Source organism: Drosophila novamexicana, unplaced genomic scaffold, assembly GCF_003285875.2.
Source record: "Drosophila novamexicana strain 15010-1031.04,08,12 unplaced genomic scaffold, DnovRS2.1 tig00001302-arrow-arrow-pilon, whole genome shotgun sequence".
NCBI classification, from domain to species: Eukaryota; Metazoa; Arthropoda; class Insecta; order Diptera; family Drosophilidae; genus Drosophila; species Drosophila novamexicana.
In genome coordinates, this window is record NW_020824849.1 from 1070894 (window position 1) to 1095714 (window position 24821).

The 24821-nt window shown below is 42.2% G+C and overlaps 1 protein-coding gene across 2 annotated transcripts in view; it reads left to right on the forward strand.

Moving 5' to 3' along the window:
* Positions 1 to 24821, forward strand: part of LOC115767031 (uncharacterized protein CG43867) — a 137689-nt gene that overhangs the window by 85168 nt on the left and 27700 nt on the right. For both annotated transcript variants that reach the window (XM_030711157.1, XM_030711158.1), the window contains exon 4: positions 20140 to 20202. In XM_030711157.1, coding sequence (XP_030567017.1) covers positions 20140 to 20202 — 63 coding nt within the window. The remainder of the gene's footprint in view (positions 1 to 20139; positions 20203 to 24821) is intronic.

Sequence of the window (24821 nt, forward strand, 5' to 3'; positions counted from 1 at the left end):
TTAGCCACCAAGTTGGGGACGCGCGCTCGCGTAACCCACTGAGTTGGGGCTCAGTGGAACATTGGCAAATGCTTACGCAACGTTTTGTTTGAGCAGCGTGCGGGTGCTGGCTATGCGGCACGTGGCGCGTGGCACGATGGCACGATGGCACGAGACAAATGGCTGCACCCGGGTGGCAACTGCCTGACAGGTGCAGCAGCCAACCATAGCGGGGCCAACAATTTGAGCCACCCAGCCAGAGCAAACGGAGCAAAGGACAACCAACTGTGGCCAACTGCGTGTCACTAAAAGCGCTGCAAGATAAACCAGGTTAAGGCAGAACTACGTTCCTTTTGCTTTTATTTCTTTGTCTTGCTCTCAAATTTACATAAAGCAAATGAACCTGAAATGCAAGATGGGCGACTACAGCTTAAAAAATCAACAAAATAAAAAATCAAACAAAACCTAAAAAACATCAACTGCTGTTTTGAAGACAAAACAGTTAACTCCATTGCTAGTTGTAGATTAAATACCCTAGCTGGAACCTATATGGCCTAGTTAGTTGTAGTTCTTAAAGTGCGGCTCTATACCTCTGTGATATCTCTGTATATATATATATATATATATATATAGTTGTAGAGTATATACATACTACTTTATGTATATATAAATATCTATATACATATATTTATACTTATGCTATCCACGCATTTGCCTCTACCAAGCTGGTAAATACTTCAATTTGTGCAAAATGTTGTCAGGTAGAACTGTTGCTGCACCAGGGCAGTCTTGCGGCCTGCCAGTCGGGGGAGTACGCTGTGTGGGTCAGTTGAAAAATGTAAGATAAATAAACTCCATTCGTGTATTTGCCACAGACCTAGCCATAGAGCAACAGCAACAGCACGGGGACCACTGCAATACAAAGTGAAATGGAAAATTGCAAAAGAAATTGAAAAGTTTATCCATACAGACACACGCATACACACAGACACATCTAGAGACACCCACACACCCATACACCCATACACATCCCTTAATGAAGCTGTCCGTGTTTGCGGTTTGTTGTTGCTTTTTGGTTTCTGGATCGTTGCTGGCTTTTGGTTCATTTCTGGGCCTTAAGTTGTGGGCCCTGGTCTCATGTTAGCTCAGTGCAATGCTTGTTGCTCTCAAATATCATCCCGCCCCCCTCACCTTTCTCTGTCACCACTTCGCCTCTCTTCACAGTTTCACCTTACCCAGGCACTAAACGGGAAAAAGGTCCAAACGTCAAAGGGCCATATAAACATGCAAAACTGAAAAATACATGTGTGCGTTTGCATGTGTGTGCGTTGCCACATCAAATGTTGGGCTATGTTAAAGCTATCTATGCATACGAATTTTACGTTACGTAATTTCGTACATAAAATAAGTTTAACATTCTTCTATTTAGTTCTTTTTTTTTTCAAATCTTTTGCAAACTTCGAATTATGTGGGTCGAAATCTTTACGTCTTGATGTACTACTCTATTCTATTCTATTCTATGATTCTGATATTTTATCAAGCTCTACATTTTCTTTCTGCATTCGTACGAGAATTAAATGGCATTAATTAACTGTATTGAGGATTATATTTTATTTATAAAACGATAAAGTAAGGAAAACTTCGGCAAGCCATCGATTTTATATCGTTGTACACATTCGCCCTGCTAGTTTGCAGACATGTAAGCTTGAATATGCTAGAAATGCTGAGTTTGATGCAAATATCTTAAAGAACAGTATATTTTTTATTTTTAAAAAGTATTTAAACGCTAAGACTAACTGTTTAGACGCTAATGGATTGACAAAACTGATTTATATCAATTTGTTTTACCAGGCGTAACTAGCAGAAGTTGTTTATCGAAACGTAACAAAATCTTAGATATTAGATAATTCGCATAGGTGCATCCCACGCACGAGGCAATAAGCCAAACAGTTTTTATCCGCGACTTGATCCTATCTTCGCACGGCTAAAGAAAAGGTGCTAGTGACAAGCTCCCAACTGGTTACCAAAAGACACTAAACAAGAAAAAAAAAAAGGGACATCAAAGGCGACACATCCAAATTCAAAAACGGAATTTCGCATTCAAATTGAAGTCAACTCGCGCCGAGGGACAATTGTGTATTTTGCCAGGACTACACAGACATTCTTTTCGCCCAGGTGCGCCATTTAAGAATTTAAGCACTGGAATCCTTTCAACTTGTATTGACAGCTGTTGTCGACGGCGTCGTCTTCACGGACTCATTTCCATTACTTATCCGCCCCGTTGGCATGCCAAATGCTAATGCCAATAAAGAAAAAAATAATGGGAACGCAAAAAAAAAGCATTTCAATGTACTATTTATTTTTTTGCCTTTTTATTTATTTTTTCATTTTTTTTTTTTTTTGTATTTTTTTTCATTTTATTTTTTTTTACTTGTTTTTGTTCCCTTTTAATTAAAAGAAATTAAAATGTAAATTTGCGCTCAACATTTTTTTGCTATTGCTTTTAGCCTGGCTGTTGTTTGAGTGTGTGTGAGAGTGTGAGTGTGTGTGTTGTTTATGTGTTTGAGTCTTATTAAAAAGGGACGAGGTTTCTCTCTACATTAGAGCTTGTGTTTAAGGGGGGAATGGGCGGCGCAGCGCAGCAGAGCAAAGACAACAAAGTGCTGAAAAATAAACCAAAGTACAAATGTAAACAACAATTAAATGTTCACTAAGCAAACTGTGCGCCACCTCATACAGCAGGATACGGCATGTAGCATGTAGCATATGGCATGTGGCATGTGGCATGTGGCATGTGGCAAGTAGCATGTGCCTGCAGGCAACAGCTGTTGACTGATCCTCTGGGTGCCGCGTGGCAAATACTACGTGCGCCTGAATTAGATAATTAAAATTATAATATATATAAATAAAATATCTACATGCAATCGAAATAGTCTGTAGGATCGAAAATAACTAGAATACATGTGTTGAAATATGGTAAATCCACCAGAACGGGTGGAAAATAGGTGAAAAACACTGCGAAGTAACAAACTTGAACTAGGCAAATCCAACAATATTAGCTAGCAATAAATAATTCTAATTATATGTTAGTTGAATAATAGATGTAAGGCCGACTTGGGGTTACCCTGTAAAATGATTCTAATTCCGATTAATCTGTTTATGTGAATTTGTTTTTATGTGTAAAGTAGAACCTAAGGAGTCTCTCAAGCCTAAGTATCAAGAAAGAACGAAGAGTAAATACCCTCGTTAGAATGTGGCATAGAAGTGTCTTTATAGTGGAGCCTTTTTCAGACCATTTCTATATAAAGCCGTAAAATAAGGTAGGCTGATTTTAAAGGACTTAGCAGCTATGCAGGAATAATAGTTAACCTCGCAACTTCTTAATATAGGCTCACCTTTTGGGCGATTCTTTCTATCATACTATATGCTGAATTCGTTAAATGTAGGCAATTTTTGGCCCAAGTTTTTGGTCGAAAAGGTATTTCCCACAAGTTACATTGTGTCTTAAGACTAGCTTTGCGCATGACATACAAATACCTACATTCTTTTTATACCCATTGTCAGCTTTTTCTCTGACAGCTGACGAATTGCATGTGATTCATTGCATGCAGATACGTTTATTTAATAATTATTCAATTGGCACCAGTGCCGCTCGGCTTAAATGTGCTCCATTATCGGGAAAGACCGCATAGTGCCTTTCACTTGGACTCACACGTGTTTTAGTAATTGATGTGATCACGAAAGATGGACTGCTGTCTGGTTATCTTCTCGGCTGGCCAAAACCAACTGTCAACTGTCCAAACGAATATTTGTATCATTTGTTTTTTTGTTGCTGTTGTTATTGTTTCGTTATCAACAGCTTTTGGTTAAGGCTCGGGGCTTGGCCAGGCCCAATTCAATCCATCAGTTAGTCGTTTGCTCTCGTAACTTGAAAGCCGTTTACAGCAATGCTGACAGTTTTGCAATTTTGCTGCATATGGAACGGCGCGTGTATATCCTCCAGACCGCGCCCGATCAAGCAGCTGAGCCTGGAAGCAGCGAAATCATCAGCCGCAGCAGCAGCAGCAGCAGCCGCAGCAGCGGGAGGGGCAGTTGCAGGCAGTGTCACAATAAAAAGCACATCTACTGCACCGCTGACCAGGCAGCCGACGGCGACACATTTGGAGTCCATTGGTTCCATGGATGAGCTGAGATTTGCATCCGATATGAGTTTAGATTTTAATCCCTATGATTCGCGATTTAATGTCCAATTATGCAGTTGATATCGACAGATCTGCACCACCCCAACCCACCCCTTCTATCCACAAAAAACTATCTTATTTATAAGCGTAAATTTGATTGAAATTATAATAATTTTAACTATTATAGTGTTGCAAATATGTGAATTTTTAAGAGAACAAAACGTATTTCCAACACTCAAAGTCAAAAATCCAAAAGATTGCACTAAAGCACAGAAACTTTTTGGAACGTTTTACGCTTATTTTAAGTATGCAAATTTTTGTAATAAGTATTGGAACATTAATTCAAACGTTTTTCTTCTTTTAAAAATTAAAAGAGCCAAAACGCGCCAATTTATCACTGAGTGAATTTTGTGAATATATTTATTTAAATTCTAAAATTCTTAACTAAAAAATATCAAAGTTAAACGTAGAATTTTAAAAGTGTTGCAAAATGTTAAACATTCAGCTACTTTTTTTTGTGCTGGCTATGCTTATGTTCTTGTATGGCAGAGTCACAATGGCTCATGTTTCGATTCCATATGTTGCATTTGTCTACTCCTCAAATAATGACACTATGGTCACACTTCTCTCGGTTGACTTTCATATGTAGTTATATTCTCGTTTGTGAAGAAGAGCTAACCGCACAGTGTCTCAAAATTATTAGTGTGACCATGGCCCATGATCCGATTCCAATTGTTTCATTCAACTACCTCACTACCTTCCAAATAATGACCGTATGGTCACACTGCCCAGGATTTTACACACACTCTACTGTCATATGCAGATATACTCTCGTTTGTAGACAACAATTAACCGTGGCCCATGTTTAGATTCCAATTGTTGCATTTAATGCATTCAATATTCCTCGAACAATGGTCGTATGGTCACACTGCCACGACATATACACGCACCCGCACACCTCCGGCTCGACTCACATATGTAGAAAAGTTTGGTCTGTCTGTCGCGGCCGTTGCACGTAGCAAATCCAATCAGAAGCGTTTTTCCTTCTCCTTTCTTTGCCAGTTGCGGTGGTCCTTAACTTATTTGGTGTTACTTTGCGGTATCATTAACCTTTAAACTTGGACTCAAGCGAGCGAGCCACAAGAAAAAACAGGAACAGAAACTCGCAGCACCAAAAAAAAAAAAAATAAAATAAAACACACAGAAAATTGTAAACTTTTGCACTCGGCAAAGTTTGTTGGGGCGCAAACTTTTTGCAGTCAGTGTCGCACTCAGCATATACACGCGCGCCTGGCAAAACGTAAAATTTTTAACTTTATTTTCGATTTTCGTTTGCCGCAAAAATTGTATTTGTTGCGGCGATGAATGGCAGTCTAGGGCCGAGCGGAGCGGGCAGCGGGCGAGGTGTACCAAAACTTAATTTGCGCCAAAAACTTTTGCCGCGCTCTCTGCTTTTACCTCGGCGCTCTGCACTTATTTCTTCTTTTTAAATGCAATCAAGCGGAAATTGATACGTCACCGCCAAGGGGGCGTAGTGTCAGGGGCGGGGGGGTGTATGGCGTTTACCCCACACAAAAGTGTTGCCAAATTGTTGCAAATAAAATTGCTGATATGGAAATTTTATGCGCAAGTTTTTCACGCCCCATACACACACACACACCCACAGACGCACACATAGAGGGAAATATGTTGTGCGCTCTTTTCTTTGCAGTCAAGGTAAGGCTCATCGTCTGAGCGACATTTTGTGGCAACAATGTCCTTGGTATTTAACACGACCAGCCAAGTGGCAGCTGCGTGGCATTTAAGTGTTAGCTGGATAGTCGGTGTTGTCCGAGACAGCACAAGCGACGCATAAATTGCCTTCGCTGGCAGACCAAGATGCCGGAAATGCTTGCCGGAAGTCGCTGGCAAAAGTGGCAGCTGCATAGTGCAACGCGCCCGCCCACCGCCTCTTGCTCCCGCAGTGCAGCTTACCTAGACACGTGGGCGTGGCATTTCATTGCCATCAACTGCAAATTTTCGTGTCGTTCCGTTTGTTTCCACGACATTTAATAGCAAATTGTGCCGTGTTTCATTGTCGCTTCATCCCAAAGATTCTGGCCAAATGTCAGCTAAATACCAAATTTACTGGCTCCATTACCAAAGGTCACCAGACAAGCATCTATATATTCTAATGTTTATGTTAACTACAGAAGATTTGCACAGACCCAGCAAATAAAGCCAATAGGGGTCTGGGTAGACTAATATGGTTGAATATCTCTACAGTGTACATTAAAACCAGAGAGTAAGGATATCTGCGATACACTGTACATTGAATACCCTTGTAGATGTTTGCCTTACGGCTTTGCATGTGTGAATATTTGAGCAAAAACAGCTAGCTAACGATAGAAGGTGCAGCTTCACATCGACAGCTTTATGAGATAAGCTCAAGGCTCATTAAACCATGTCCATAAAGTAATTGCTAAAATAATACTATGATCTTGGCACTTATTTGATGAAATGCTTGAAAAGTGTGAAAGTATATTAAAGCCATGAACAACTTTATTTATTCATTTTCATCGATAGCTTTGATATTCAAAAGTTATCGATTAGTTATTATTGGCATATTAACATTGGCATAAAAACTGTAGGGCTCGTAAAATACAATAACGTATGCAATATTTTCATGATCGTTAAATACAGACTCAAAGACCTTTCCGTAGTTATCGCACAATACTTAACAACTAGTTATCGATAGCAGGTGCAGCTGCTCTGTTTTGTTGCTATCATCCTGCTACAAAACATTCGACTATAATACATTTAGCTTACATATTCTAATTTTAATTATTATACCAAAGTCGAGAGCCGAGAGAGTCTTAATTTGAAACTAACGATACTATCGGCAAGGTTATCGATTGTCTAACGGCATAATGTCAAAGCTCTTCGGAGTTATTCTCTGCTTGAAAAGCATATGTAAAATTTGTTTAAACTATGTCATTTTGGATAGTTGTTGGATATTTCAAAACACGTTGCCTTGATTTTGGCTATTTCTACATATTTAAGGTGTGGCTGATCAAATTTAAGCTTGTTCATCAAGGGGGATGGGGAGGGGGTTAATGCCCGCTTCGGTCCACTCTCTCGCAGAGGGATTTTGAAATGCCCATCAATTTGAAACTTAATCTAGCCGCACAAATAAGCCGCGCCAAAAGTTAAGACCCTGTCCAGGCCAACAAATGGCTGGGACGTGCGGAAAGGGAAGCGGGGAAGGGGCAAGCCGGAACTGAAACTGGAACTGGGACTAGGACTAGGTCGGGGGCACTGTGGGCGTTGCTCTATTGTATGCAAACAATTTACAGCGCAAATGGACGGCAAAAGTAACGGGGGAAAAAAAAAGAAAAGAAAACATGTAGACAAAGTGAAGGCGGGCTAGAAGCACTAACAGAAAAAAAAATGAGATTGCGTTTTGCGGAATGGGCATGAAAAACTAGGCGGCGTCTCATGCATAAAACTGAAAATGAAATACAAGGCGCAGGCTTAAAAGGCGAAAGAAAAAATGAAAACAACAAAATGAAAACAAAAATGAAAATGGCATTCGGACTGAAGCATCTGGGATAATTGAAATTCACCGCAAGCGGATCCCCAGAATGAGCCATTGGGGGGGCATGGGGCATGGGGCATGGGGCATGCGGCATCGAGCACAGAGCATTACAACAAAAGTTGTTATGCAATTTGACTGGTCGTGCGTTTGCGACAGCGTTGCCGGACAGACCAAAAACTTAAGCGCCGCGAATTTTGTCATTAAAAGATTTGCTTGCGAGGGGACGAGGACTTTCTCTAAAGTTTCTCTCTTGCACATTAATTCACTGGCTAATTTTCTAATGCATCGCGTTCAGTTTAAAATACAACAACGCAACCCACCCACCCACACACACACACACACACACAACATTCCACCCTGAACCAATCGTAAATTGAGTCAAAAGTTTGTGTGTGTTTTCTTTCTCTGCTTCGCTTTTGGCTTTTTGCCACGACTCGCCTCTGGCAGCGTCTTGTTGCATAATTCTTGGCCGCACGGCCAGCTGAAGTGGACAAGTTCAAGTGCCACTTGCCGCTTGGCAAGAGTAGAAAAATATTATTGCATACTTAGCGGCGCCGTGCGGCAGCTTGCATATTGCATTGAACTTTGAGTGGCAATTACGAGTGGCTGCCACTTGACAAGGCATACATGAAAAAAAGCACATACTAAATGCCCACAATTAAGCTAATTAGCATAGAAAAAACTACGCAAATTGCCATCATCTAGTCGAGAGTGGGACTTTAAACGACTTTAAACAGGCCAAGAGTATTTAACTATTATATTCTATTAATGCAGCAAAGTCGCATCAGATCTGTCGACTATGCTATAAATCTTCTGTGAAAAAATATGTACATCCAAAGGTACTTTCATGTGGTATATATATATTAAGTTCTGGCGAATAGGTCGCATAGTATTGTGTCTGACCAAAGTCGTATCGCCTAGAAGCTATATTTGCTATAATGATAGGTCGTATGGTTGCTTTTAAAGCAAATATATCTAAAGACGATAGATCAAGATATATAAGTTTCTTGTTAACAGCAACCAGCCTCTAATCTCCCTTTTGAATAGTCTTGTAGGAGAATTATTCCATCATATTCTTTGAGCTTCTCTATTCGAAATTTCTGCGCTCAAGTTTTTATATTTCTTAAGTATCTGCTGTGGTGATTGTGAGGTTGTTTAAGATTAACCAAATACCATTAACACGATCCTAAATGGCAACCTATCGGATTTATCTATAGACCCATTTGCCCAACATATAGACACACGCTGTTATAAATGACTTATGGCTGCGGAGTTGCCACCTTGTCACTGTTTTGGACATTTGATAGCTGCAGGGTATAAACAAAAAAACAAATAAAATGAAAAAAAAAGAGGAGATGTAAAACGAACACATTATTTACCTAAGAAACAGTTATTCTGCTGCTTCTTGCTCGCTACCTAAACGCGACTGCCCCCGTTGCCCTGCTGCCCCTCCCACCGCCCGCCTGCACGCTGCCATTCAAGTCGCAGTCCATTAACAGTTGCTGTCTTGCTTTTGTTTAAGCATTCCACTGGCACTCTCGCTCTCGCTCTCGCTCTCGCTCTCGCTGTTGTTGTTAGCTGTTGTGTCTGTTATCTGCGTCTATTTCTGTTTCTCTTTTGGTTTTCTCTGCGCAATTAACTTGATTGCGCCTATAAATATGCAGCACTTGGCAGTGATTATTGCACGCGCGTCTTTTCATTTGCGCTTTGTGCTGTCTGCCCCTGTCTATCCCTGCCTCTCCCACCCTCTCTCTCTCTCTCTCTGAGGCGCTCTTCATGTTTTGCTTGACGCTCCAAAGCCTAAAAGTATGCACTAATTGCTCTTCTTGCCATCTGATTGCGCGCACGCCTGTAAATTGTTTGGGCTTTTTTTTTGTTTTGTCTCTTTCTCCCTTCTTTTTTTTTTTTGTCCTTTATCTTTAACACTCTTGGCCGCAAGTGCTTGGGACTACGGCTATCAACTGCTAATAGACTGCAGCGTCTGCTTCTTCTACTTCTTGTACTTCTCTTTCCTCTGCCAGTCACTCATTCATTTATTCATGCACTCATTTTGCATTGTTTCAGTTCCAAGTGCTGCTCCTCGTCTGTTTTTTTCTCTCCTTTGAAATTCGTTAGCATTTTTCTTAAAAATCGCAGTATTCACAAAATATAAGCACAAATATCTTGCTCAATATGAGATATATGTATATATATATATATAATGGACGGCAAAAATTGTGGCTCAGGTTTTGAACTTTTAAATTGCTTCGAACAGCACTTGAAACTTTTTGGACATAAGCACGATTTGTTTTATTTCCTTTTCTGGTTCAGCTGTGTCTGAGAAAACTCGGAAATCTGCGAGAGATTTCAGTCTGTGTATTGCTTAAGTTAGATGACAGAAATGTATTCAGTCAAATGCTTAATAATTTTTAATCAAATTATGCACAGGGATAGTATATGGATTATTATTTTCATTTGTTATGCAAACAACTTTTACTCGATGTCATTTCAGATTATTTGAAAAAAAAAAAAACTTTTGTTTAAACCTCGATATTTTTACTTGTGATTTAGAGTTTGCTTAGCACTTGAAGTACCACACTAGGGGCATTCCTTAAGTCTTAAACGAAGCTGAACACAAGCGAAGTGTTGCTTAAGTCTCGCAAAACTGATGCTGATGATATTCCCTAATATTCTCTTACTCCCGTACTTGCCTGTTTCACTGGGCCAAGACATCAGGGGTATTCTGTAGAAAAAATGCAAGAAATGCAACAGACATTTTCAAATTATTTACATTTTTGAAGTCCTTTGTTATTCCAGTCCTAAGCCTAACATAATATAGGTATTTCGTGGAACATGCAAGCGAGGCAGTTTTTTATATTAGGGGCAATCGCTTAAATTTAAATGCATTACAACACAATAGAGATTTCTTTTGATTTTAATGTATTCCTTGTGTTTTGTATCTTACCTTTTCAAATCTAACACAGATATAGAGATATGGCTGGTATCTTCAGCTTTAGCGGTATTCCTTAAATTTTGCGCTTTGCTTCGGTTGTCTTACGCTTAACCTAATTGCTTGAAGCGAATTTTTTTTGTAGTTGTTTTTTGGAAAAGCTTTGCCGCTGCTGCTGGCAATCGGCTTAGCTTTTGTCATGCCGCAGAGCAAAATAATGGTGGGCGTGACGCCGGCTTCCGACTAACTGACTAACTAGAAGAAGCCGTTGTAGTCTTGCGACGGCCCCGCCTCCTACTGCTGCTGCTGTTGCTGCTGCTGGCTTTATTAATCTTTAACCTAAGTCCTAATCCGTGCGTCATGATTGAAAGCAGCTGCAAAGCGTTGCGTGTCTTGCCTTCAATTGGGCTGCAGACAGCAGCACGTTGGCTGCCAGGCGATAAAGGGAAAGGGTCTGGAGGGGGCTGGCGCTGTTGCAAGACGCCTTAAGTAAGTTGATAGTCGCAACGATGGAAGACAACATGGACAAGAGGAATTAACGTCGCTGTCGCTGCCTCAGATGCCACAGCTGCTGCTGCTGATAATCTGATTGCTATGATGTACTTGTCCCACGCCAATTTGTGTCAATTTGACCTGAGCTGCTTAACAAGTCAGGCGACCATGCCCTGCGCTGCCTTTAGCCGGACTCTCTTGGCTGCCGCATCTTAATTAGCTCAGCTGGCCAATTTCAGTTGCACCTGCAGTCGCCCTTAAAGTTTAACGATTTGGTTAATGAGGCACCTTAACCCCTGTTAGCCTACATTTTTGGGCCAACATTTGCTGACGTTCCGTGTGGCGTACTTGATCCAAAGTCAACAACATGCGGCTTATGTGAATAACTTGCACAGGTAAATGTACATATTTAAACAAAGAGTGCGCTAGTCGGGTCTCTCCGACTAGAAGATACTCACATCCGACGATTTCCCGTCCCACTATTTCTCATATACTTCGGTTTCTATAGTCCGATCACAATGCAAATTCCAGAGCTTAAATATGGCATATAAGAGTGTGAACATAACAAAGCACAAGGCTCTTGCTCTAATGAGCATGATCATGATTTGTTAACCATTTTTAAGGGAATGGGGAATTCGTATCCAAAATAAAATATTATAAAGTAAGTTTATACAGATGGATAGGAACTTCTATACCTTATGTGGGGTCCTGTCGCCTGTTACATTCATTTGCACAAGACCATTATACCCTTCCACTCTTTTTCAATGGGTTAATGGCCCAAAAACATGCGGCTTGTCGCTAAGAGGAATGTGTGCGTGCATGTGTGTGCGTGTGTGTGTTAGCTGTGTGCTTGTTTGTTGGCCTTGATGCAATTGACACCAATTGCCTACGCGACGCTGTTGGCCTGCTTAAAGTTTTACCACAAAAATAGAAACAAAAAAAACGTGCAGTTGTGCATTTGACGGTCGACAAGTCAACTCAACTGATTTCACTTCATACGTGTGCTCCATTATATGAGCAACGGCTCATTCCGCCCATTTTTCGACCATACGGGGGGATTGTCAATATGCAAAAAAGACACCTGTCTTAATAGTTTAAAATGTTTGTTAACATCGGAGCTGCAAATGAAAAATAAATTTGGAACTGGTTAAGTTTACGATTTGTACCAGCTCTTTCCAGCTTTCGGGCTCGATTCGTGAGCCCAGGACAGCGGGCTTGCTTCCATCTTGGCTTCTCATATATTTAAACTCTTCCTTGCATTACATTTATATTTTTAAACAAACCACTTTCGAAAGAAAAAGAATATGTGCTTCGCTTAGAAAATAGGTAGTAAGCAATTTCGATTCACTCACTTTCCACGCTTGTAGATGAATTGACTAGATTGATTTATAATGCAGCGATTTCTTAAGCGAAATAATTGCAAGTAACTTATTTCATTCATAATTGAAAATAAGCAATTTTTGTAAATTTTAATTTATGCTGCACTCATAAAGCTGCAGCTGTTTTACACTGCGTGAAAGCTCAGTTGGCGTCCACCAAGTGGACCCAATCCCTGTGCGCCGTCCCTTAATTAAAATAGCCGTCGCCGGGACGGACAGTGGAAGAACACAGAGGAGCGAAAGCTAGTAAAAAAAAAAAAAAACGGAAGAAAACAAACAAATAAAGTGAGCAAAACGATGAGCGTGCCATTTGCTTCTGCAACAGCTCTTTTCCACCACCACCACCCCCCCCCCCTACCACCCTCGGCCAGCCCATTAATACAATTTTAAAACGAAAAGCAGCTGTTGTGAATGCGCATGGGTGGAGCTGAGTGAATGGTGTGGGGAAGGGGGGGTCTACAAGAGGGGAAGTGCATTATGCAAATGTGTTAGCCATTCAATTTGATGGGCGCGCGCATAAATGTAATTATATAATGCATTTGTTGTGCATATGCCTGTCTATGTGTGCGTGTGTATCTCTTGGTTTGTGTGTGTGTACATAAATTTGAATATATTGAATAAATGCATAAGTATATGTAAGTATATTGCATTAATATTTATGTATTTATTTATTATTCATAATGCCAGAACAAGCAACTCGTGCAGGCTGCATTTAATTTTAATTAACTTTGCCATTTGCTTAACTGTTTATTACAAGAGACGCACCCAACCCCCCTCCCCTAGCCAGCTCCCTCCCTACGACTCAGCCTTTAAGTCGCCAGCCTGGCTCTATCTATGGGCCGTTGCCAACATTCGTTGCGCTAATTGTTACGCTTAGATTTTGATTTAATTTTCAAATTCAGCGCAATTGTTAATGACACTCGCTGAAAGTGGTGGAAAAAAAAAAACAGCTTGCAGCTGAGCTTTTGTTTCGGATAGCTGCAACGTGCTTTCAGTTGAGCTTTCCTTTCGGATAGCTTTAATGTGCTTTTAGCTGCGCTTTGATTTCGCTAAGCTTTCAAATGCTTTTAGCTGAGCTTTAAGTGTTAACTATATGTGACATGTAGCGTTTTTTGTCTTGTGTGATTAAAATATCATTCAGTGTGCTGAAGTGCATTTAAGCGCACAGTTATATGTGTTCGAATACGTAGAAACTCAGCTATACGAATAGTAAAGTTTCGCCCAGTGTCATTGCGACAGTTTCGTTTAGTGGCTTACAAACAATCGGGTGAAAAGCAGCTGCCGATGCAGTTGGGACGCTTTGAGCTGAAGTCAATCGATATTCAGCTACAACAGGAACAACAACCACATATAGATAAACAAAGTGCTTTGGGGCTTACATTAAAATGCAGCTGAGCCCAGGTTCTATTTCTCAGTGCGTCTCGATCGGCAATGGCGGCCAGAATGTTGCTCTCCCTCCTTCTGGATTTCTTTAAGTGCCGCAAATCGATACTGGGCCAACCGGCGCTCAATTCGCCCAGCCCAGCGGCAACAACAGCCCAACTGCCACTGCCGCCCACAGCAGCTGCCACGCCCACGTCACCGGCAACTATGTGCCAGACGCCGGCCAGCAATACGGATGAGACGTCAATTGATCTGCCAGTCGGGATGGGCGCCGACTATGACTCGGTGCTCAATTTGGAGCTGGAGCTGGACGACGACCTGGGCTACGATGATCCCCGCCTACCCGAGTTGATTATTTAGCTTTAAAGACTATTCATTATGTAGATGTATTTGTTTATTTATTAAGCAATTTAGTTGTGGACTTCAATTAAAGCACTCAATTATCCAATTGCGTTTTATTGACAATAACCAAATGGCAAAATATTAATCAGAGCCCAAATGTCATTATGGCCAGACTACGACAACAACAACAATAAAATTCAATTACAACAATTTTAAATTAACTTTTTGCAATTAAATCAAATATAATAACACATGAGCAGGTGGCAGCTGATAAAATACGTATATAAAGTAAATAACAGTGAATATAAATAAATAATAAATAAATAAATAAAAGCACACACAAAAGATAAATAAACACAAATGAAATGGATAGAAATTTAATAGCACGATATATTAATCCGCATGTCAAATGCTAACAAAGGCTCCTCACCGCATATTCGATTGCCTCTGGCACTAATTGTTTAATTTTGTGACATCCACAAACATATCCTGCTCATAAAATATTCCAACTGAATTATCAATAATAAACACGAAATTCATATTCCACAAAATAATAAATTGTGAAGCCTTAACTATTTTTTTTTAACGAGTAATTAAGTTTGCAAATGTTGTTTAAATTAAGATGTAATTGATATTTGGATTTGATTCGTATATTCTGAATACTCCGTACCCCTAGACACTGAGTAAAGCGGTTATAATGAAGCTGGGCAAGTGTTTTTTTTTTTTTTTTAGATATTAGATATTTGTTAAACGGCTTTTAAAGTCGGTGTTGCGCTATGCGCCATTTGTGTGTCTTTAGTCAAAGTCGCCAGCTTTTTAACAATGTAAAAACTAGCCGGTTAATATATAGGGCGCAGTGGGTCCTAATTTGCTCTTCGACCTAGTGGATCTTCTGTGAAGGACGCTGTTGCCAAACGAATCTGCTATCCTAGAATCTATATTTTCTAGATAAGAAGTCAGAAGTTTAATCGATCTAGCCATGTCCGTCTATGTGATAATGACAATGACAATGACAATGGCAATGACAATGACAATGACAATGACAATGACAATGACAATGACAATGACAATGACAATGACAATGACAATGACAATGACAATGACAATGACAATGACAATGACAATGACAATGACAATGACAATGACAATGACAATGACAATGACAATGACAATGACAATGACAATGACAATGACAATGACAACGACAACGACAACGACAACGACAACGACAACGACAACGACAACGACAACGACAACGACAACGACAACGACAACGACAATGACAATGACAATGACAATGACAATGACAATGACAATGACAATGACAATGACAATGACAATGACAATGACAATGACAATGACAATGACAATGACAATGACAATGACAACACTGCAGCCTTAGTATGTAACTGCGAAAGACTTGAAGTGAATGTGTGTCTTTTGACACCCATCAATGGCAAAAGGCAGCTGTTTTTGGGCAACTAATGATTCAAATAAATGCCCAAATGCTTACATGTCTGTACCAACTGTTTGCAGCAACAAACAGCTGTCTGTCTTTCTGTCTCTCTCTTGCTCTCCATTTCTGTCTCTGTGTCTGCTTGTGGCCATTTGTTTGTACCAAATTGCATTCGTGGCTGGCAAATGAGATTTGTGTTTGCCATTCGGTAGTTAACTACAAAGTTCGAGTTGACACCCAAATGGTATGTCCCTGTGGGCTGCGTTATGACCACAGCAACAGCAACAACAACAACTATTTGTGAAACGCCCCTGCAATTAAGTACAAATGTAGCTGCTTAAAGCCTGGTCAAAAGGTCCAATTAAGTTGCCAATTGGCAGCAGTAGCGCCTATAATTAAACAGCCAAAGGCAACACTTGCCTAGTATGTGTGTGTGTGTATGTGTGTATGGCCGGGACACACCTTGGCAGCCGCCCCTCCCCCGCCTTGTGCCCCTGCCCCTGGCTGGTTGCCTACACGCACGCAAACCTCGCATAACTTTCGAGCACACTCGCACTTTCTGGCCTAATCCATTAGCTTTTTGACTGCTACAACTTTTGCCCAAAAAAAGCCAAACTCAAACCCAAACTCAGCCTGCCCCGCGCCCTGTTTACAATATTGATGAGCCATTGGGGCATTTGTTTAACTTTTTACCATGTTGCTCTTTAATGTGTTTATTTTTATATATACATATATATGTATGTATGTCTACGCTATGTTCGCCTTGCCTCTGGCTCTGTCCGCGGCCCGCCGTCTGCCTACAGCTGCTCCGCATTGTCCTCGAGGATCTGATCATGCCGCTCCATGGCCGTATACGAATTGCAATTGTCTCGCTCTCGCTCCCGCTCTCGTTCACGCTCCCGCTCCCGCTGCCTGCTTGTCAGCCCAGTTGCTCTATGCGACTGCGAGCGGGGCAGCGGCGGCGGCGGCTGCTTGGGCCGCACGGGGCGCCGACGCTGGGCCATTGCCTCGGCGCTGAGATTGCTCAGCGCCATCAGCTGCTGCCTGTGGCGCTCATCAAAATTGTAGCCCTGCTGGTCATCTTGTCTGCTGTGCTCGCGCTCCTCCTCGGCCGCTTGGGTGCAGCTGAAGAACTTGCCCAGGCTGGTGCACATCTCGCAGTGCAACTGGTTGCCAAGTCCAAGCGCAGCGCCTTTATAGCACCGGCCCCATCGGCTGGTCATGATTAAGTGTTCCAGCTGATAGCAACACAGTTGAATGACAGTCGACTGACAGCTGTTTTTATCCGATTAGACGATCTCCGATGGCTTCGCCGGGTGACGCACAGCGGCCATTTAATGGCTTTGCCGGAGCAGCTAAGCAGTTGGACGACAGCTCTTGGCATCGACGGCATGTGGAGGCACATTCTGAGCCGCATTTTCTGCTGCTGCATCAGGCACACAGCTGATGCGGAACTCTCCAGGAATGCGGTATCGACGCTCACCTTGGAAATTGTCATCGTCGATGAGGAGCTCGACAATCCCATGGTGAGTGCCGTTGAACTGAATCGTGTCGCCACCTGGCCCAATTTAATGGTACTCTAAATTCGAACTCCATTTAATGAAATATGCTGGCGTATACTTAATAAAAACAACTATTCTTATAGAATGCGTCGTCGGCAGCCTCTGGATAGGGGTCAACTCTTGGACTCTAGATCTTAGATTAAATAGGCCATCATTTTCGATAACTGAAGAAAACACCTTGCATTTATCATAATTTATCAAAAATGTCGTGCATTGAAGATTATTAAAATGACGAATGTTCTTTCCGGAACTTGTTCTAGGCGAATCTTGACCTGAGTACGACCTGAGTCGCTGCCTTCTGTTCTCAAGAATAAAACCATATCATTTTCAGTTTGTCATATCATTTGTCGATATATCGTGCCAATTTGATAATATCGATAGATAACGATTTTGAGACGTGGCTTATTATATATGGAATTTTCTTAACCGGACTTGGTCTAGGTGAATTTAATCCTGAGTAATCCCAAATATCGAAAAATATCGATTTCATCATATCTCTTCATCGCGCTATTTCTAGAAAATCGATAAGTTTCGATTTTGAGATATGTTTTGTTTTGCATAAAAAAATGGGGAATGTTCTAAACAAGACTTTGTGTAGGCGAAGTAAACCTTAAATGTATATCTGCTTGCTTTAATGTAACTTCCATTTTCTCAAGCCCATTTCTTTTTCGAAGAAGAATTATGTCCAATTGGGATTGAATGCCATTTTCTAGCCCAGGCAGAAACTGGTCTATCAAAAAGTTGCGCCCAACGAGACAGGAATATAATTTGCCATTATCGAGTTATGGACTTAATCAGCTATTAAATTTCGCGCCGAGGCATCAATTTTTTGTTGGGGCGCGATAAGGAGCTGCCTGCCGCAGCCTTCGAACATTATCCTGGTCGCTAAAGTGAAACCTGAGAGACGCCTTTAGCTAAATGCCAGAGTCAAGCTGGTTGACTCGATGAGTTCCGTTGCCCCGCTAGCCCCGCCATATGCTCCACATCCGGCACTTCCGCAGCTGCTGTCGCTGCTGCTCCGCGTCCTTCTCTGCTGCTGTTGCTGCAGCTTCTGTTTATGTTTTTATTCGGGGCGGAGCGGGCAGCTCCTTCATATTTTTGGTTGGCAGCCATCAATCAATGGAAGCCGCTTGAAGTTCACGCTCTGAATGGCCACTTAAATGCCATAAAATGCGGAAATTAATGCACTCCAAAGCATTCAAATAGATGGCGGTTCAGAGGGCTGGGCGAGGAGGGAAAGGGGGAGGGCGGGTTAGCTCTGCTCTATATAGCGGAATCAAGTCCTTAACGTTGATGGCGCTCGCGGGCCACTCTGATGATTAATTGATGGAATTCCTCGAGTGCCTCGGTACAGAACACACCCACAAGCAGTTCCGTGAGAGGTTGGCCGGGGGTCGACTTTGACTTTGCTCCCTTATATCCGTGATGGGCCCTGTTAATGGCAAACCATTGAGCAGTTAAAAGCGCGAGATTAGCATTTCCCTCGCCTAGTCGTAGACCGGTGAGCTGCTTTGACAAACCCCAACCGCCACCGACTCCGCCTCCACCCCCTTGTCCGCGTCCGCCTCCTGTTTGTGGCTGCCTCAAGTGGCCTTTGGGCGGCGGCTCGCCAAGGTGTGGCACACGCCAAGAATAATGGGGGCCGGTGCTATGTGTATATTACTTCCGCAGACATTTTGGCGCCGTCAACTCAATATGGAGCACACGACCCTCGCCTCACTCAATCCAGCCCTCATTTACAACTTCCGCCTGCTTCTGCGAGCATTCGCCATGAATTGTATTAGCTGGCGCATTATCCTTACTAACCGCAAATAGTCTGTCATTTGCTATGATTGATTGACTGACTGACTGATTGATTGATTGATGTGGATGCCGCGCTGGGCGCAAGCAGGCAGCTGTTGTGGGCGTGGAACAGCTTCGCTCGGCTCGGCTCGAGTCAGTTAGGAATGCGTTCAGCAGCACTCGTGCCGCCATCTGTGCCTCGACAAGCGCAACTCAACACAGTTTCTGTGCGCCAAGCTTTACAACTTTACCACACCAAATACAGGGAAATTTAGTAAACCGGCTTGTGGCTCAGCTGCAGCTGGTGGCTGTCTGAACTAGACGCTTGAGCTTTCTTAAGATTCTGTCAAAGCTGTTGCCAAGGATTATTCAAAGAAAAAATATATATGTTCAATAAAAAATATAAAACAAAACAAAATAAAGCATACAGTAAAATAATATTTAAAAGAATATTTATGTATTTTAAAAAAATATTCTGTTATTGCAAAAATGCCTTATGCAAAAAGAATAAGTTGATTTAAAAAGCTTTTTTTATGCAAGTGTAGTACAGTTATGTCCCGATCCCTATGTATAGGGGAAATCTAGAAATTAGTTTTCGTAATGGAAACTTTGTTCCGGTCTACAATATCTATATCTATATATTTATAAATCGATCGGATGTAAAGCGAAAGAGCAAACACTTCTAGTCAAACTTAACAAATACTTTAACATCTTGATTTTGTGGGCTTATCTGATAGTCTATTAACTCATCTTAGCTTAAATTGTGACAGCTATCAGGGAACGGTGCTGCCACCTAGCATGGCGTTGCCACCTTTGCATGTCATTTTGACATTTTATTTAAAGAAGATGGAATAAATAAGGTGAAAATGCCGCTTTATAAGAAAAAGAATAAAAAACCTTAAATAATAATACTGATGTGTCATGTGCTGATAAACTTAGCCATTCGATTATTTGCACATGATTTTCGTCGTTTAAGAACGTTTACGAAACCTTCCTGTCTCTCTCTCTCTCTCTTACTCTCTCTCTATCTATATATTTCTCACATATTCATACGGTTTTCACTTTCTTATTTTGCAGTTAACGGAACTCGAACAACGCGTCATCGAAGCGGAAGAACGCGCCGAGGAAGCTGAAGATAAGGTAAGCTATTAAATGACTGACAGTTAGCTGGCAACCAACCCCAACCGACCCCCGACCGACCCTATAGCCTGCGACTGGGCACAAAGGATATTAAAACAAGGGTAGCATCCTTGGCAACCAGACGGCAGGCATCAGAAGCCGCGTCTGGGCCTCATTAGAGGCCAGTTTAAAGCATTTAAGCGTGTGCGGCATTTACATGACAATGCGACCATCGGCCATCGCAGCCAGGATCACAACTGGTTTAATACTCTGTAAAGTAGAGGAAGCCAGGGTATATTGACATGCTGCACGGTTCGACTTTTGTCCAATTCGTATAAGTAGTCTCTTCTTCTTGATGATTTACAGTTTGAAAGTCACATAGATTAATTACAGTTTTAGCGTCTAAGTTATGTGAGTCATTTGATGAATTCCATCAAAGCTGAAACTGACTTTCTGCGCCCTAAAAGTCGCAAAAGTCTGTCTGACATACAATTTAAAGTCACAGTTGGAAATGTACAGTTTTGGAGTCACAGTTTTGTGAAATGACTCCGATGGGTAGCCTCAAGGCCACATTAAGGAAACCCAGGTATTTCACAGTTTTAGTGGCATTTAAGTCACCGTTTTGGAGCCACTGTTTGCTGTTACAGTTTTAGAGTCAGAGTGCCTAAAGTGCTTTATTGTTCCGTCCTTTTCATTGCGTACTGTTGCATTTTTTCAATTGCCAACAGTTCTTACTTTTGCCACGCCCCCACCTGCCTATTTGAATCTAGATAATCGGCTGAGCACAGGGTATTGCACAGTCGGGCGCATTCAAGCGCAGCGTTGTTTTTTACATGTTTTCCATGGTTGCGGCTGGACTCTGGGGCAGACAGCGACACGAACTTTTGGCACATGCGGGCAAACAAGCGACCGACCAACAAACCCAAGCGACAACAAAATGTTGTCGCCAACTGTCCCCAGACGCGGCACTGCACAATACATATATCGACTTCCGTTCCAGAACCCGGAAATACGCATTAATGCAATGCTGCGTACGCCGCCCACTGGCCCCTACCCTTCGCCAAAAACCAACCGCAACTGCCACCCCCCGCCTTCCCACTTGGCCCAGCGTTCATTCAAGTTCGTGTGGTTGCAAGTGATGCTGGGCTTTTGCCTCCTCGACCCCCTTTTCGCCTAGCCCCTGCTCAAAGGCAGACTACACAAAACTACCCCGAATGCAAGCAAAAAGCGCCCAAGCCCCCACTCCACTCCACCTCACCCCACCCCTCAACACGACTCGACTCGACGCGTTTTCAATATCAAATGCGCATTGTTTGCATTAACAAGTCCCGAAGGGCTTTTGGCTTTACCTACGCAACAGCCCAACCGCACACCCCTCTCTCTCGCTCTCAATCAGAACACCCCACCTCCACCCCCATGCCTGTTGCCCAAAAAGCAGGCGAAATGCAAATATTTTCCAAGTTCCAGGCAGTTTTATCTCTCGACTGGGCCCCCTTGGCTTTAGCTTTACCGTTACCGCTGGCAACCACTGTGACAAATTGAATTCTTGTTACTTTGTTTGCGCCGAGATTAAATTCATGTACAAACACGTGGATGTTAACTAGCTGCGAGCCGGGCGAACGACTACGACTCGACTCGAGCCCAGGGGTTGCAACCCTTTGCTGAGCTTTCAGCAGCTGCCCGAACTGGTTTAAAACAGCAGCTCGCAAGTCGCTAACAGGCTCATTACTTATGCTTCAATTAGACAGCGCCGTCTCGGTTCTTTAAGCTGGTTCACCCATTATAAACTATTAGCCATGACCCACGACAAACTGGCTGCTAACGAGTGAAGGCGAATCGCTGCTGGAAATCAAGTTCACAATTAACTTTGGCGTCTTCAAATAAACCAGAGCACAAAGTTTGGGATTTGGACGCCCGTTCGACAAGACAAGAAAATAATATGCCTATGGTTTACGATTTAAATGAAGAGTAATAGTAGATCTACAATGTTCATTTGTCTTGGCTGACTGTGTAACTTCCACCCATTTTCCGCTTGTGTTGGTGGATTTCGCAGTTTCAGTGAATACATGTGTGATTCTGAAAATAAGTCTACGACAAATCGCACGAGAATTGAAGCTTTGACCAAAACAATAAAAGGGACTTTTGTACAACATGCACGAATCCCAGGCCATTTAAGAAGAAGAAGGAGAAGTTACATTAAGAGACTACGATTCCAGATCCTATAAACATCAGAAAGTTTATCAGAAATGGTCTTGGAACGATTCTTTTAAAAAAATATATGATTATGATATTGAATACGATTTTGCAGCTATGTTAGCATATACGTCAAGATATCTTCGAAACTACCAAAAATAATATTTATTTCTAAATTATCTTATTTCTAAATTATCTTAAATTTATAATCGGAACTCGCTCAATTCATTAGCTACTTAAAGAAAATCGCATTTGTCCTATATATGCTTTGATAGAACAACGTCCCTGTCCCTCTTCCCCTCTCTCCGTAGACCCCGGCAGAGCGTATTAAAATCTTACTTAGCCAAATGTTACCTGTGCACCCCTCGCTCCAGTCCTAATTGCATTTCCATCTTTTTGTCTCATGCCAATCAAATAAATTATGCATCGGAAAGAAAGAATATAAACATAAACACACTTGAATTTGTCCCCACGCCGGGCAATTAAGTGCATGTCCCTTGCCTGTAGGAAGTGCGGAGCTCGATTTTGTACGGGGCGGGTGGCTTTTTGCGGCTCGGCGAGCGCTGTCTTTAAAATGCCTTTAAAGTCGTTTCGATTTTTGTTGCATACGCAAAGGCGCACATGGCACACATTGCTCAGTGTTGCAAAACGCTGACAATGCGACCAAAACATAATGAAACGCGCGCGCGTGCGTGCATATGGCAAACACAACAAAGACGCCAACTGCATGTCAAACAGTGCGGCTGAACAGTGCCGCTAAAACTGTAAGCGCAATTTCGGTGGTTGCTTTGCCTAAAGCCTGACAGCAGCTGCCAAAGAGAGCGATAGGGCGACAGAGAGCGTACTGCGAGCGAGAGAGCGCCTGTGACTCTTTAGTTGTGTGTGTACGTGTGCGTGTGCGTGTGTTTCCAATTGTTTTTTATGACGGCAATCAAGGAACGTTTTGTCGAGCAACTGCAGCGAGAGTTTTACCCTGAGCTGCAACTTTGTAGTTGCCAGCTGTGTACAGGATATCACAGCGAACAGGAGTTGCCAGAAGGGCAGAGGAGCGGAGGCGTCGTCAAGAATCAAAAGAAAGCCAAAAGTGAAACAACCACCGAATAAAAAAGCTGACTGACTGACTGACTGAGAGAACGCGAACGAGCACGAACGAGTGTACGAAAGCAAGCGGCCCACTAAAGCAGCGTAACATAGAGCACAGCGCAAGAGTTGTGCAAAAGAAGACTTGTAGCTGCTCCGACGCTGCTGCACAGGCTGCGTTTTATTATTTTCCGTTCCATTTGTTTAAACAATTTTACTCAAAGCCAGCAGCAACAACAATAAACAAAGACAAGTTTGGTGCAGAGTAAAGAAAATAAAGAAGAAATATTCGGTGCATAGTAAAAGGCGCGCGGGGTGGCAACAAACGTCCCAAATACATAACCGTTCAAAACTATGTGGCAACTCCAAGACAAAAACAACAAAAAGCAAAAATTAAATATATATATATATATTGTGTTCGCAAGAAGTGCTTAAAAATAATCAAATTTGGCTATAAAATAAAAGCTTGCAATAGTGTTTGCGTGCGTGTTTGAATGAAAGTGTGTTTGCTTGTGCGTGCGAGCCTGAAGGCAGCCAAATGCACCAAATATAGTATATTTTAGGCCGAATTTGGCATTGTGTTGCGCAAAAATATACAAAAACCTACAAACACACACAAAGCGGCCATTCACATTTACAGCGTGCATGTGCGCTGCCATGTGCGTGTGTGTGCGTGTGAGCGAATGAGTGAGTGAGTGCCACCCCACGCTGTGTATTGGCGTTTGCGAGAGTCTGGGCGAGGGGAAGAGCAGCAGCGAGAGCGAATGCAGGAAGAGAGCGCGCCTGCTGGACGTCGTGAGAGCGCGCGCACATGTCAATGACAGACAGCTGACTGGCAGAGTCACAAAGCAAAAATGGAAATAACTAAAGAAGCAAAAAAAAAAACACTAAATAAGAAAGCAGCAAATAGCTAAGCAGACAACAATAAGCGTGTGTGTGCGTATGTAAATTGTGCATAAACTATCTGAAGGAGAGCAGCAGCAAGAAAAGGCACAAATAGCAACAGCAGCAACAACAAGCGCATCTTACACATGCCAACATATCAAAATAGAGAGACACACACACACACACACACTCACACAAGAAACGTCCATTTACAACAACAAAGCGACTGCCATAACTCATGTATACATGCATAGGCTTATATTAGAGAATTAATTAATATAAAGACAACAACAGCAACAACAACAACAACGACAACAACAGCAGCAGCAACAACAACAACAACAACAGGAGCATCAGTCGCAAAAGTAAAGCTAAGCTTTCTGACTCTGTCGCTGGCTGGCTGCTGTTGCTCTCGGCATTGCCAGCAGCGTTCATAGCTTACGGGCATTGCCAGACGCAAATGCTGCTACAGCAGCGAACGC